The sequence below is a fragment of the Hyla sarda genome, chromosome 3 (assembly GCF_029499605.1).
Source record: "Hyla sarda isolate aHylSar1 chromosome 3, aHylSar1.hap1, whole genome shotgun sequence".
Lineage (NCBI taxonomy): Eukaryota > Metazoa > Chordata > Amphibia > Anura > Hylidae > Hyla > Hyla sarda.
Window position 1 is genome coordinate 212,181,845 of NC_079191.1, and position 16,442 is coordinate 212,198,286.

Genomic DNA, 16,442 nt, shown 5'->3' on the forward strand with positions numbered 1-16,442 from the left:
GATAAATGTCCCTCTATAGGTTTTTCCTTAGTTTAACCTTCTGTGAACCAGCATCTCTACCAAGCGTTTTTTCCACACCTTTTATTTACAGACTCTCCAGTAGGTAGTATATCACACACCACCAATATATCAGCTGCTGTTGAATAATTCATCAGACTCTGCCCATTCAAATTACAGTGCGGCAAGTCTGGGCTACACAGTGTATTTCATATGCTCCTATAGAGCTATATATCAAGTAAGCAGGTCAACAAATGAGAAGGCAGTTTAACTTGTTAGAGATATACTGTGCAGACATTCAATTCTGACTCTTTTAACCCCTTCAGGACGGAGCCCATTTTGGCCTTAAGGACCGGAGCGTTTTTTGCACATCTGACCACTGTCAATTTAAACATTAATAACTCTGGAATGCTTTTAGTTATCATTCTGATTCCGAGATTGTTTTTTCGTGACATATTCTACTTTAACATAGTGGTAAATTTTTGTCGATACTTGCATCCTTTCTTGGTGAAAAATCTGTGAATTTGATGAAAAATTTGAAAATTTAGCATTTTTCTAACTTTGAAGCTCTCTGCTTGTAAGGAAAATGGATATTACGAATACATTTTTTTTTTGTTCACATATACAATATGTCTACTTTATGTTTGCATCATAAAATTGACGTGTTTTTACTTTTGGAAGACATCAGAGGGCTTCAAAGTTCAGCAGCAATTTTCCAATTTTTCACAAAATTTTCAAACTCAGTATTTTTCAGGGACCAGTTCAGGTTTGAAGTGGATTTGAAGGGTCTTCATATTAGAAATACCCCATAAATGACCCCATTATAAAAACTACACCCCCCAAAGTATTCAAAATGACATTCAGTCAGCGTTTTAACCCTTTAGGTGTTTCACACGAATAGCAGCAAAGTGAAGGAGAAAATTCACAATCTTCATTTTTTACACTTACATGTTCTTGTAGACCCAATTTTTGAATTTTTACAAGGGGTAAAAGGACAAAATTTTTACTTGTATTTGTAGCCCAATTTCTCTCGAGTAAGCACATACCTCATATGTCTATGTAAAGTGTTCGGCGGGCGCAGTAGAGGGCTCAGAAGGGAAGGAGCGACACGGGGATTTTGGAGAGTACGTTTTTCTGAAATGGTTTTTGGGGGGCATGTTACCTTTAGGAAGCCCCTATGGTGCCAGAACAGCAAAAAAAACCCACATGGCATACCATTTTGGAAACTAGACCCCTCGGGGAATGTAACATGGGATAAAGTGAACCTTAATACCCCACAGGTGTTTCACGACTTTTGCAAATGTAAAAAAAAAAAAATAAATGTTACCTAAAATGCTTGTTTTCCCAAAAATTTTTTATTTTTAAAAAGGGTAATAGCAGAAAATACCCCTAAAAATTTGAAGCCCAATTTCTCCCGATTCAGAAAACACCCCATATGGGGGTGAAAAGGGCTCTGCTGGCGCACTACAGGTCTCGGAAGAGAAGGAGTCACATTTGGCTTTTTGAAAGCAAATTTTTCTCTGGGGGCATGCCGCATTTAGGAAGCCCCTATGGTGCCAGGACAGCAAAAAAAAACCCACATGGCATACCATTTTGGAAACTAGACCCCTCGGGGAACGTAACAAGGGGTTAAGTGAACCTTTATACCCCACAGGTGTTTCACAACTCTTGCATATGTAAAAAAAAATTTTTTTTTTTACCTAAAATGCTTGTTTTCCCAAAAATTTTACATTTTTAAAAAGGGTAAAAGCAGAAAATACCCCCCAAAATTTGTAACACAATTTCTCCCGAGTACGGCGATACCCCATATGTGACCCTAAACTGTTGCCTTGAAATACGACACGGCTCCAAAGTGAGAGCGCCATGCGCATTTGAGGCCTAAATTAGGGACTTGCATAGGGGTGGACATAGGGGTATTCTACGCCAGTGATTCCCAAACAGGGTGCCTCCAGCTGTTGCAAAACTCCCAGCATGCCTGGACAGTCAACGGCTGTCCGACAATACTGGGAGTTGTTTTGCAACAGCGGGAGGCTCCGTTCTGGAAACAGTGGCGTACCAGACGTTTTTCATTTTTATTGGGGAGGGGAGGGGGGCTGTGTAGGGGTATGTGTATATGTAGTGTTTTTTACTTTTTATTTTATTTTTTGTGTTAGTGTAGTGTAGTGTTTTTAGGGTACAGTCACACGGGCGGGGGTTCACAGTAGTTTCTCGCTGGCAATTTGAGCTGCAGCAGAAAGTTTGCGGCAGCTCAAATTTGCAGCCAGATACTTACTGTAATCCTCCGCCCATGTGAGTGTACCCTGTACGTTCACATTGGGGGGGACATCCAGCTGTTGCATAACTACAACTCCCAGCATGCCCGTTGGCTGTCGGTGACTGCTGAGAGTTGCAGTTTTGCAACAACTGTAGGCACACTGGTTATGTATCACTGAGTTTGTGACCTAACTCAGTGTTTCACAACCAGTGTGCCTCCAGCTGTTGCAAAACTACAACTCCCAGCATGTACGGTGCATGGTGTACGGTGACTGCTGAGAGTTGTAGTTTGCAACAGCTGGAGGCACACCGGTCGTGAAACACTGAGTTAGGTAAAACTCTGAGTTTCACAACCAGTGTGCCTTCAGCTGTTGCAAAACTACAACTCTCAGCAGTCACCGACAGCCAACGGGCATGCTGGGAGTTGTAGTTATGCAACCAGCAGATGCACCACTACAACTCCCAGCATGCACTTTAGCTGTTTGTGCAAGCTGGGAGTTGTAGTTATACAACAGCTGAAGGTACACTTTTCCATAGAAAGAATGTGCCTCCAGCTGTTGCAAAACCATAAGTCCCAGCATGCCCATAAGGGAATGCTGGGAGTTGTGGTGGTCTGCCTCCTGCTGTTGCATAACTACAGCTCCCAGCATGCCCTTTTTGCATGCTGGGAGCTGTTGCTAAGCAACAGCAGGAGGCTGTCACTCACCTCCAACGATCCAGACGCTGCAGGTCAGTCCGCCACCGCCGCTGCTCCTGGGGCCCCGATCCCAACAGGGGCGCCGGGGATCGGGGTCCCCAGCACCCGGGGTGCACGTCCCGCACCCGCTCACGTCCTCCAGAAGAGGGGCGGAGCGGGTGCGGGAGTGACACCCGCAGCAGGCGCCCTGATTGGTCGGCCTGTAATCCGGCCGACGAATCAGGGCGATCGTGAGGTGGCACCAGTGCCACCTCACCCCCTGCAGGCTCTGGCTGTTCGGGGCCCCGAACAGCCAGTAATTCCGGGTCATCGGGTCACTGGAGACCCGATTGACCCGGAATCGCCGCAGATCGCTGGACTGAATTGTCCAGCGATCTGCGGCGATCGCCGACATGGGGGGGCATAATGACCCCCCTGGGCGATATGCCGGGATGCCTGCTGAACGATTTCAGCAGGCATCCGGCTCCGGTCCCCAACCGGCTAGCGGTGGGGGCTGGAATTCCCACGGGCGTATGGATACGCCCTCGGTCCTTAAGGACTCGGATGCAGGGCGTATCCATACGCCCTATGTCCTGAAGAGGTTAAGCAACCATTGTATATCACTACTGCAAACAGTCTACATTTAGGGATTTTTCCATAAGCTGCCATCAAACAACTACTGAGCTCTGCACATTCAGATTCCAATGAAGCTAGTCTGGAAAGCACAAGATGCCTTTAAATATTCATATATAGCTGCTTAACAAGTGGGAAATATCAAAGGGCATATCAGTACTATGGGGTGTATTATCCCCATTCCCAGCTTTACCTTCTTCCGTCAGCGATTTCCCCCCAGAGCCTCTCACACTCCGGGGCTTCCACTTCAGTTCAAACCCCCGCTACCTGACTCTTGCGCCACAGCTCCGCCCCTCCACCTCTTCCAGCAGCTCCAGCTCTGATTCTGGCCTCGGTCCCGGCACCCGCTCCCACTCCGGTCCTCTCTTGTGCGCCTCCGACACCGCTAACCGGGCTCTGAAGTTGTACTACCTACCTGGCTACCTAACAAGGTTGGTAGTAATGTTGTTTAGGTATAGGTAGCCAGGTAGGTTGCCAACAAGGTATTTATTTTAAACTTTCATTTCAAACTTTCTCATCTATATTGGGAAGGTCAAAAACTGTCAGAATTTTTTATTTACATATTCCTCTGTAAAATCTGAATAAGAATGTCCCAAATAAATCTACATTATTTGGTGTGAAATCAATTTGTTTCCATTTCCTATAAAAATCAAACAAAATGATGGTGTGCTTCTTTAGAAATTGAGCTGACGTTTTCATCTCTATGGGGCAGCCAAAGCTATGGGGATTTGCTCCTTGGGATTTTAAATAAAACTGCTTTCTTTTTAGCAGATTAAAGCCATGGACAGCAACATGGAAGGTATTATTTGTGTTCTTTGCTTGAGACCTTTATAACACAGTCGGCACTTTACACATGAATTTTCAGGTGACAGTTTCCCTTTAATTATATGGAGAAAGAGTTCTATTTTTGCAGATGCACCAAGCTTTGTAGTAAAGTACAATCTATGGAAGACGCATAAGTTACAAGCTGACTGAATATTTTGCATCCACTTGGCAAATGAGGGTCAATGTGGATAAATGTAAACTAAAAACCTACATGCATCATATGTCCTTGGGGGAGCAAAAAAGTCCCTTTTAGAGAAGGATCTGTGGCCTTATCTGGTACAAAACATGCAACTATACTTATGGGGCATGGAGTATCTGCGTTATAAGAAACAATAAAAATAATTAAAGGGGTACTCCAATGGAAAAAAAAAAAAAAAAAACTGGTGCCAGAAAGATTTGTAAAGTACTTCTATTAAATAATCTTATTCCTTCCAGTATTTATCAACTGCTGTATACTACACAGGAAGTTGTATTGTTGTTTTCAGTCTGACCACAGTGCTCTCTGCTATCACCTCTGTCCATGTCAGGAACTGTATGGAGCAGGATAGTTTTGCTATGGGGATTTGCTCCTACACTGAACAGTTACTGGTAACCAAAAGAGGTGTTAGCAGAGAGCACTGTGGTCAGACTAAAAAGAACAACTCAACTTCCTCTGGAGAATACAGTAGCTGATAAGTCCTGGAAAGGTTAAAGGGGTACTCCCGTGGAAAACTATTTTTTTCAAATGAACTGGTGCCAGAAAGTTAAAACTGATTTTTAAATTACTTCTGATTAAAAAAAATCTTAATCCTTTCAGTACTTAGCAACTGTTATATGCTCCAGAGGAAGTTGTCAAGTTCCTTTCAGTCTGACCATAGCGCTCTCTGCTGACACCTCTGTCCAGAGCAGGATAGGTTTGCTATGGGGATTTGTTCCTGTCCTGCCCTGGACAGTTCCTGACATGGACAGAGGTGTCAACAGAGAGCAGTGTGGTCAGACAGAAAAGAACAATTCAACTTCCTCTGTAATATACAGCAAATGATAAGTACTGGAAGGATTAAGGTTTTTTAATTAAGAAGTAATTTACAAATCTCTATCACTTTCTGGAACCAGTTGATTTGAAAAAAATAAAATAAAACATTTCCACATTACCCATTTTAATTTGTGTAGAAGTGATGTTTAGAGGAGGTTCATGACCAACTTCTTTAAAGGGGTGCTCCAGGGAAGTAAATGTAAAAAAAATCTCCAAAGTCACCACCCTACCTGAATATGTTCCCTGAAAATGATTCTGCCTGATTTGCATGGCTTCTGTGGCCCCTGTTGTCTTCTCTGGCTGCTTGATATTCTTTGCCATCCTTCCTTTCTCTTTAGCATGAATGCTACATTTCCAAGCTGTCATTGCAGCTCTGTTCTCACAGGTGGTCTGTGTCTCTCATGAGGATGGGGGCTGCTTTCAGAGAGGGACTTGAACATAGGCACAGTGGATAGCCAATGAATGATATTTAGACAAATAGGTTGGTAAGAGGAAAAGTATGGGCTATGGGTTTTGTTCCCCGAGCATCCCTTTAAGTATATAAATGGCCAGTACAAAAGCATGGTAAAAATGTTCTCTACGTAAAACTCACTCAAACAGATAAGGGGCCACTAAAAAATAAAATAAAATAAATAAATAAATAAAATAAAAATATATATATATATATTTAGATTTCAGAGGTGACAAGCCTTCTGTAAAATGGGAACTGTGAATCTGTGGAACAATCTACCACTGATCATATCAGAAACAATGGAGGGCTTCAAAAAAGGCTTAGACAAATTCTGACAGAAAAATAAAGTTAATGTAGATGTGGAAATTAAGAATTCTTGTCTTATCCGTACTATGTAACATCCTAATATCATACGTCAAGTGACAGACCAAGCAATGCTGTTATGCCTATTCAGTACAGTACTGTCTAATCAATATTTTTTTTTTTTTCAGGTTTGACACTCAATTTATCCTTTCTGAACCTTCTGAATCATGGGTTGGACATAAAGGCCAAATATCATCTTCCCTTCTTTTAGAGGCTTTATCACGAAGTAAAGAAGATTCCTCTGTTTTTATATGTGTTTGTGGTCCAAATGATTTTGTTGACCAAGGATTAAGGTAATTATAACAGGATCTATCATGTGATTTACCTCAGTATTACAATGAGACAGGCTCTACTTTCATTTACCAGAGGGAGGTCAAAATCTGGTGAGCTTATCCTCTTCTCTGGAGGGTACCAATTGTTGAAGGGGAATTCTGTACATGTGAATAATAAATGGAGCTGTGGGCTCATATCTGACCAGGATTCTAGTTGAGCAAATTAATTTGCCTTTCTTTGTTTTGTCGAATTTGCCAAAAGTGAATTCCAAATCTGGCAGAAATAGTTTTTACCTTGAGTGCACTGGGGTGTGACTTAATTGCCAGAGCTCTGGTAATTCTGTTTGCATCACTCCATCTGCTTATTTAGCCGCTTCTGGCTTGTACTCTTTGCATTTAAGTAGTGATGAGGTTTGTGATAGATTCATGTTAAAGGACACTTTCTGTGCTTGAAATATAGTAATGTAATACCCTTATTTTACCAATAATTTTTTTCTTTAATTCCCAAATCCTCCTTATCCTCTGTGCCCTGCTTCTGTCATCTTTTCCTCAGTACACCAGTTTTTATCTCCCCACTCCATTCCCACAGTTTTGCAGGGAATGCTTGCCTTATGATGTAGCTAATAAATACTGGGAATAGTAGTGAAAGTGTTATGCCCAATGCCACTATAGAATTTACAAAGTTTAGAAATGTGTTTACATGTTAAAAAAATCTTAATGGAACGTAAATATTTGTGTGATTTCTTTAAGGATAAAGCTGTCATCACAGCCGTTAAAGGACAGCAGCAAAAGAGAACTTATCCCTTACTGTATGGGGAGGGGGCGTGGAGGGGGCAAACCATCAACCTCAGAGAGGTGGACGCTACGCGCATTAGCCGCTCACATAGAGTGGCAATGCGGGGGCCCGTGCAGGGGATCAGACACTTATCCCTTATCCTGTGGGAAAAAAATTTTTTCAAATCAGGATCTGTGGCCTTATCTGGTACATGTGAAACATGTGACTATACTTATAAGGGGCATGGTGGATCTGTGCTATGAGAAACAAAAGAATGAAAAGGGTACTCCGATGGAAAACTATTCTTTTTAAATCAACTGGTGCCAGTAAGTGAAGCAGATTTGTAGATTACTTCTATGAAAAAATATTAATCCTTCCAGTACTTAATAGCTGCTGTATACGACAGAAGATGATGAGTTGTTCTTGTCTGACCACAGTACTTTTTGCTGACACCTCTGCCTGTGTCAGGAACTGTCCAGAGTAGGTGCAAATCCACATAGCAAACCCCATAGACAGTTCCTGACATGGACAGAGGTGTCAGCAGAGAGCACAATGGTCAGACTGTAAAGAACTACTCAACTTCCTCTGGAGCATACAGCAGCTGTTAAGTACTGGAAGGATTAAGATTTTTTATAGAAGTAATTTACAAATCTATTTAACTCTCTGGAGCCAGTTGATTTGAAAAAAAAAAAAAGTTTTTCACCAGAGTACCCATTTAAGGTTTTCATATTTAATATGCACTGCAGGTTCATTCATTCCATTGGTCAGTTTTTGTGGGCTCTTCTTAACAGGGTATTGTAATTCTAAAAAAAAAATGTATCTCCTATCCATAGGATAGGCTTTAAATGTTCGACCACTGCACACCTCTTCACCTGTGTATTATCCAGAGCAGTGTTATCTCTCTTCAGTGAGTGTTCCAGGCCCCACTAACTGGTCTTAGCAGTGATGACCCACTTAGTCTATCATAATAATCCTTTTAGCTCATTTTAATTTCCCATCATTTGTACCTGTCCACAGTACATTGTCTTCCAAATTTTAAACCCCCCAAAAAACCTTCACATAACTTTTTTTTTTTTTTTAAATGGGTCATGGGTCACCAAGTCACTTGCATTGGAGGTTTGCAAGGGGAGGAGAGAGCACTGTGCACATTTGCAGGCAACATTTTAAGGCCAGCCACACATAAAACATTCCCAGAATGATCAAGCAGAGCATAGGGTTTGGGTTGGGCCCAATTTTTCCTCTGGAAATGGTCTGGGTCATCTTTCTGGGAACATAATTGGCATATCAGAAGAAAAAATAGCAATTTTTATTTTTCACAAACTACACTTTATCCATTCCAGGAAAATAAATTTATGAAACATCCATCCATTCCAAATGTCCCTTTACCCCTGTACACCTTCCTCAGGGGGTGTACTTTCTGTAATGGGGTCACATGTGGATGTTTATATTTTTTTTATTCTCCTCTGAATGTATGTAACCATCAGCTACTGATATGTCAGTTAGAAACATAGGCCAAACAGTTCTCTCTTATGAACACCATCATACACTGCTCAAAAAAAATTAAGGGAACACTAAGATAACACATCTGAATGAATGAACTATTCATATGAAATACTTTTGTCTTCACATAGTTGAATGTGCTGACAACAAAATCACACAAAAATGATCAATGGAAATCAAATTTATCAACCCACGAAGGTCTGGATATGGAGTCCCACTCAAAATCAAAGTGGAAAACCACACTACAGGTGGATCTAACTTTGATATAATGTCCTTAAAACAAGTCAAAATGAGGCTCAGTAGTGTGTGTGGCCTCCACATGCCTGTATGACCTCCCTACAACTCCTGGGCATGCTTCATATGAGGCATGTCCTCCCAGACCAGGACTAAAGCATCCGCCAACTCCTGGACAGTCTGTGGTGCAATGTGGCGTTGGTGGATGGAGCGGGACGTGATGCCCCAGATGTGCTCAATCGGATTCAGGTCTGGGGAACGGGTGTGCCAGTCCATAGCATCAATGCCTTCCTCTTGTAGGAACTGCTGACACATTCCAGCCACATGAAGTCTAGCATTGTCTTGCATTAGGAGAAACCCAGGGCCAACCGCACCAGGATATGGTCTTACAAGGGGTCTGAGGATCTCATCTCGGTACCTAATGGCAGTCAGGCTACCTCTGGCAAGCACATGGAGAGCTTAGCGGCCCCCCAAAGAAATGCCCCCCACACCATTACTGACCCACCGCCAAACCGATCATGCTGGAAGATGTTGCAGGCAGCAGAACATTCTCCACGGCGTCTCCAGACTCTGTCACATGAACCTGCTTTCATCTGTGAAGAGCACAGGGCGCATGTGGCGAATTTGCCAATCTTGGTGTTCTCTGGCAAATTCCCAAGTACTGCACGGTGTTGGGCTGTAAGCACAACCCCCACTTGTGGACTTCGGGCCCTCATATCACCCTCATGGAGTCTGTTTCTGACTGTTTGAGTGGACACATGCACATTTGTGGCCTACTGGAGGTCATTTTGCAGGGCTCTGGCAGTGCTCCTCCTTGCACAAAGGAAGAGGTAGGGGTCCGGTTGCTGGGTGGTTGCCCTCCAACGGCCTCCTCTACATCTTTCGTTGCTGGGACAAAATGTTCTAACAGTGTAAAAACCTATTTTTGAGTAAATCTCATGAGGCTTTTTACATTCTAAAATGAAAAGAGTTAAGTATACAGTACTTTATAAAGTAATAATGGTAGAAAAAATAACAAAAAAGCCAGTGCTCAGAGGGGGAAGAGATACATAAGGAGGAATAAAACCACAGATAATGGAAGACTTAGATTGGGGGGACCGGATATAGTTTTAATCCAACTCCCGATTCACTCGTATCCAATAAATATTCCAACTTCCATCGGCACCGTCAATAATGATTCCTTGCTCTTTTCTTCCAGAGTATTTATTAAATGTAGCAACGTGTTTCCGAGGTTATGAACTACCTCCTTCGTCAGGCATAAATATCACCAAAATTACCATTAATATATACCTGGAAAAAAAACATTCTCACCTGTCCATGCCGACAGTGACTTCCGCATTGAGCTGCGGGTGACGTCAGTTTCGGGCGCCCGTTCTCCAACATTGCGCTCCACCGCCGACAACTTCCGCTCTGTGGAACGCAGGGGATGTGAGTATCCAGAAGGGACGCCCCTCCCGAGGCCAAGCGTCAGGTACATGTGTACCAACTGTGGAATGCATAACAATAAGATGATCCTGAATAACAAACCTTTATAAAAAACCTTATGTAATCTATAATGGTGATAGTATTATAATTATTACCTCAAAAGCCTGGTATAATACAAATAGTCCTAAAAGATATCCATTTATATGTAATATATAAATCAAAATTTCAATATTGACATTTTTGTATATGATTATTAGAGATGAGCGAAGTTACAGTAATTCGATACGTCAGCTCCGGTGGGCTAGAAAAGGTGGATACAGTCCTAGGAGAGAGTCTCCAGCCCACCGGAGCACCTGAAAGCTGAACTAATTTATGCAGGATAAAGTTAGCAACTGCCGAGCCGTGAGGTTTGTGACTAATCAAATCACTGTAACTTTGCTCATCTCTAATGATTATAGATATTTTTAATAATTATATATCCCCTTCCATCTGTATACCTATTAAAACAGTTTGTGGGGAAGTTTTGATTTATTTATATTATACATAGTGTATATATGGATATCTTTTAGGACTATTTGAATTATACCATATCTATATCACCATTATAGATTTTATTATTCAGGATTATTTTATTGTTATGCGTTCCACAGTTGGTACGCACATACCTGACGCTTGGCCTTGGGAGGGGTGTCACTTCCGGATACTCACATCTCTTGCGTTCCACAGAGAGGAAGTTGTCGGCAGTGGAGCATGGGTTGGTTTAACCCATTAAAGGGGTACTCCGGTGAAAAACTTTTTTATTTTAAATCAACTGGGAGCAGAAAGTTAAACATATTTGTAAATTACTTCTATTAAATCTTAACCCCTTAAGGACCCATGACGTATGCATAAGTCATCACACCCTGGGTCTTAAGGACCCATGACGTATGCATACGTCATGGTCTTTTCCTGGTCTCCGCCGCTCACCCGGCGCAGATCGGAAGTGGAGCCCTGCTGAAATCTTTCAGCAGGGATCCAGGGCAAACGCCGAGGGGGGCCATGTAGGCAAGGGAAATCGCCCTTGTGATCTGCGGCGATACCGGGCTGATCGGGTCTCTGGGAGCCGACCGCCCGGTAATTTTGCATGATCCCGGCTGTCACAGACAGCCAGGACCATGCTGGAGTATAGGAGCGAGGTGGCAAGCCGGCCACCTCCTCTGATCCCCTGCGATCCGTTGGTTAGCTAACCGACCAATCGCGGGGGGGGGCGGTTACTTCCTCCCGCCCTGCCCGGCTCCTGGAAGTCCGGAGAGGACGGGAGGAAGACCGGAGGACGCGGCGGGGGACGGGGGAGTGCTGGGGCCCGGCCCCGGTACTTACCTCGTCCCTGAAGACCCGGATCCCGGCGATGAAGACGGCGGCGGCGGCGGCGACAGGTGAGTAGATCTTCAGACGCGGTCGGGCCCTTTACAGCAATGCACGTCGCCGTAAAGAGACATGCATTGCTGTATTGGGACCCTGTATACTACAACTCCCAGCATGCCCAGACAGCCCTTGGCATCTGGGCATGCTGGGAGTTGCAGTTTTGCAACATCTGGAGGTCCACAGTTTGGAGACCACTGTGCCCTTCCAGATGTTGCAAAACTACACATCCTCAGCATGCCCTTACTGTCCAGGCATGCTGGGAGTTGTAGTTCTGTAACATCTGGCCCTTCAGATGTTGCAGAACTACAACTCCCAGCATGCCTGGACAGTTTTGGCATACTGGGAGTTGTAGTTTTGCAACATCTGGAAGGGCACAGATTGGGAACCACTGTATTAGTGGTCTGCAAACTGTAGTCCTCCAGATGTTGCAAACTACAACTCCAAGCATGCTGGGAGTTGTAGTTCGGCAACATCTGGCTCTAAAGATGTTGCCGAACTACTACATTCAGCATGCCTGAGTGTTTGGGAGTAGTGGTTTTGCAACAACTGGAGGCACACTGGTTGGGAAACATTGTCTGTTTCCTAACTCAGTGTTTCCTAACCTGTGTGCCTCCAGCTGTTGCAAAACTAACTACCAGCATGCACTGATAGACTGTGCATGCTGGGAGTTGTAGTTTTGCAACAGCTGGAGTCCCCCCCCCCCCCTGTGAATGTACAGGGTACATTCACATGGGCAGGGGCTTACAGTGAGTATCAGGCTGCAAGTTTGCGATGCAGCAAATTTTGCGTGGCAGCTCAAACTCGCAGCGGGAAACTCGCTGTAATCCCCCGCCCGTGTGACTGTACCCTAAAAACACTACACTACACTAACACAAAATAAAATAAAAAGTAAAAAACACTACATATACACATACCCCTACACAGCCCCCCTCCCCTCCCCAATAAAAATGAAAAACGTCTGGTACGCCACTGTTTCCAAAATGGAGCCTCCAGCAGTTGCAAAACAACAACTCCCAGTATTGTCGGACAGCCGCTGACTGTCCAAGCATGCTGGGAGTTTTGCAACAGCTGGAGGCACCCCGTTTGGGAATCACTGGTGTAGAATACCCCTATGTCCACCCCTATGCAAATCCCTAATTCAGGCCTCAAATGCACATGGCGCTCTCACTTTGGAGCCCTGTCGTATTTCAAGGCAACAGAATAGGGTTACATATGGGGTATCGCCGTACTCGGGAGAAATTGCCTTACACATTTTGGGGGGATTTTTCTCCTTTCACCCCTTATGAAAAGGTGAAGTTGGGGTCTACACCAGCATGTTAGTGTAAAAAAATTAATTGTTTACACTAACATGCTGGTGTTGCCCTATACTTTTCATTTTGACAAGAGGTAAAAGGGAAAAAAGCCCCCCAAAATTTGTAATGCAATTTCTCCCGACTACGGAGATACCCCTAATGTGGGCGCAAAGTGCTCTGGGGGCGCACAACAAGGCCCAGAAGGGAGAGTGCGCCATGTACATTTGAGGTGATTTGCACAGGGGTGGCTGATTGTTACAGCAGTTTTGACAAACGCAAAAAAAACAAAACCCAACATGTGACCCCATTTCGGAAACTACACCCCTCACGGAATGTAATGAGGGGTGCAGTGAGAATTTACCCCCCACTGGTGTCTGACAGATCTTTGGAACAGTGGGCTGTGCAAATAAAAAATTTTGTACAGCCCACTGTTCCAAAGATCTGACAGACACCAGTGGGGTGGTAAATGCTCACTGTACCCCTTGTTACATTCCTCAAGGGGTCTAGTTTCCAAAATGGTATGCCATGTGGAGGTTATTTTGCTGTCCTGGCACCATAGGGGCTATCTAAATGAGACATGCCCCCAGAGAAAAATGTGCTCTCAAAAAGCCAAATTTGGGGGGGGGGGGGAACACATTTTAGTGAAATTTTTTTTTTTTCCGTATGCAAAAGTCGTGAAACCCCTGTGGGGTATTAAGGCTTACTTTATTCCTCAAGGGGTCTAGTTTACAAAATGGTATGGCATGTGGGTATTTTTTGCTGTCCTGGCACCATAGGGGCTTCCTAAATGTGACATGCTCCCGAGCTAAATTTGCTCTCAAAAAGCCAAATATGACTCCTTCTCTTCTGAGCATTGTAGTTCGCCCGTAGTAAACTTCAGGTCAACTTATGGGGTACCTCCATACTCAGAAGAGATGGGGTTACAAATTTTGGGGGGTATTTTCTGCTATTAACCCTTGCAAAAATGTGAAATTTGGGGGGAAACACACATTTTAGTGAATTTTTTTTTTTTTTTTTTTACATATGCAAAAGTCGTGAAACACCTGTGGGGTATTAAGGCTCACTTTATTCCTTGTTACGTTCCTCAAGGGGTCTAGTTTCCAAAATGGTATGCCATGTGTTTTTTTTTCCTGTTCTGGCACCATAGGGGCTTCCTAAATGCATCATGCCCCCCAAAAACCATTTCAGAAAAACGTACTCTCCAAAATCCCCTTGTCGCTCCTTCCATTCTGAGCCCTCTACTGCACCTGCCGAACAATTTACATAGACATATGAGGTATGTGCTTACTCGAGAGAAATTGGGCTACAAATATAAGTATACATTTTCTCCTTTTACCCCTTGTAAAAATTCAAAAATTGGGTCTTCAAGAACATGCGAGTGTAAAAAATTAAGATTGTGAATTTTCTCCTTCACTTTGCTGCTATTCCTGTGAAATACCTAAAGGGTTAAAATGCTGAATGAATGTCATTATGAATACTTTGGGGTGTGCAGTTTTTATAATGGGGTCATTTGTGGGGTATTTCTAAGATGAAGACCCTTCAAATCCACTTCAAACCTGAACTGGTCCCTGAAAAATTGTGATTTTGGAAATGTTGTGAAAAATTGGAAAATTGCTGCTGAACTTTGAATTTTGGGATTTTTCACCAAGAAAGGATGTAAGATACCACAAAATTGCACCACTATGTTAAAGTAGAATATGTCACGAAAAAACAATCTCGGAATCAGAATGATAACTAAAAGCATTCCAGAGTTATTAATGTTTAAAGTGACAGTGGTCAGATGTGCAAAAAATGGCCGGGTCCTAAGGTGTAAAATGGCTGGGTCCTTAAGGGGTTAAAGGGTACCTCTCATCAAATAAACTTTTGATATATTTTAGATTAATGAATGTTGAATAACTTTCCAATAGCATGTTAATGAAAAATATGCTGCTTTCTATTGTATTTTTCCCGATCAGTCCTGTCAGCAAGCATTTCTGACTCATGCTGGAGTCCTAAACACTCAGAGCTGCCAGCCTGCTTTGTTCACAGCCAAACAGGCTGTGAACAAAGCAGACTGGCAGCTCTGAGTGTTCTCCTTTGTGAACAAAGCAGACTGGCAGCTCATAGTGTTTAGGACTCCAGCAGGAGTCTGAAATGCTTGCTGCCAGGACTGGTAGGGAGACCCCTAGTGGTAATTTCTTCAAAGTGGAAAATTAAAAAGAAAGAAGCATATTTTTTAATAACATGCAATTGTAAAGTTATTCTGCATACATTAATCTATAATATATCAAAAGTTTTTTTGATGAGAGGTACCCTTTAATCCTTCCAGTACTTATTAGCTGCTGAATGCTACAGAGGAAACTCCTTTCTTTTTGGAGCACTGATGAAATCACGAGCACAGTGCTCTCTGCTGACATCTCTGTCCATTTTAGCAACCATGCATAGCAGATGCATAGCAGATGCATAGCAGATGCATGCTAAGGGCAGCATGGTGGCTCAGTGGTTAGCACTGCTGCCTTGCAGTGCTGGGGACTTGGGTTCATATCCCACTAAGGACAACAATAAATAAAGCGTTATTATTATAATAACATCAGAGAAAACTGTGGTCGTGATGTCATCAGAGAGCATTCCAAAAAGAAAATAATTTCCTCTGTAGTATTCAGCAGCTAATAAGTACAGGAAGGATTAAGATTTTTTAATAGAAGTAATTTACAAATATGTTTAACTTTCTGCCACCAGTTGATTTAAAAGAAAAAAGGTTTTCACCGGAGTACCCCTGTAACAACACAGGGCGTTCAGGTACGCCCTGATGTCCTGGTACTTAAGGACACAGGGCGTACCTGTTCGCCCATTAGAATTTCAGTCCCCGCCGGGCGGAGACCGGACCGGTATGCCTGACTGGGAAGTCCTTCAGCAGGCACCCTGTGCAAACGACTAAGCCCCCCCCCCCGATCAGCGTTTTGCAGCGATTCCGGGTCAGTCAGGTCCCCGGTGACCCGGATAAAAAGGGTGATAGGTGCCGTCCGGCAGCAGGAGTGAGTAGGCACTGGTGCCACCTCACAATCCTCCAACATCAACTCCGCCCCTACTCCGGAGGGTGATATCGGGTGCCGGGAGTGTGTACCTGTAGTGGGTGCCCCCGATCCCTGGCATCGGCGACACGATCAGGGCCCCCCGAGCGAAGGCTGCGGTGGCAGGAGGATCAGGTGTGTGCACAGCAGCAGGAGGTAAGGCTGGCCTTCTGCTGTTGCTTAGCAAAAAGGGCATGCTGGGAGTTGTTATGCAACAGCAAAAGGCACAAATACAACTCCTAACATGCCCTTTGGTAGTTTGTGCATGCTAGAGGTTGTA

General features: G+C 43.6%; 1 protein-coding gene across 1 annotated transcript in view; it reads left to right on the forward strand.

Moving 5' to 3' along the window:
* The window catches only part of LOC130362079 (cytochrome b5 reductase 4), a 270,381-nt gene that overhangs the window by 240,282 nt on the left and 13,657 nt on the right, over positions 1-16,442 (forward strand). The window contains exon 15 of the mRNA XM_056566016.1: positions 6,339-6,503. Coding sequence (XP_056421991.1) covers positions 6,339-6,503 — 165 coding nt within the window. The remainder of the gene's footprint in view (positions 1-6,338; positions 6,504-16,442) is intronic.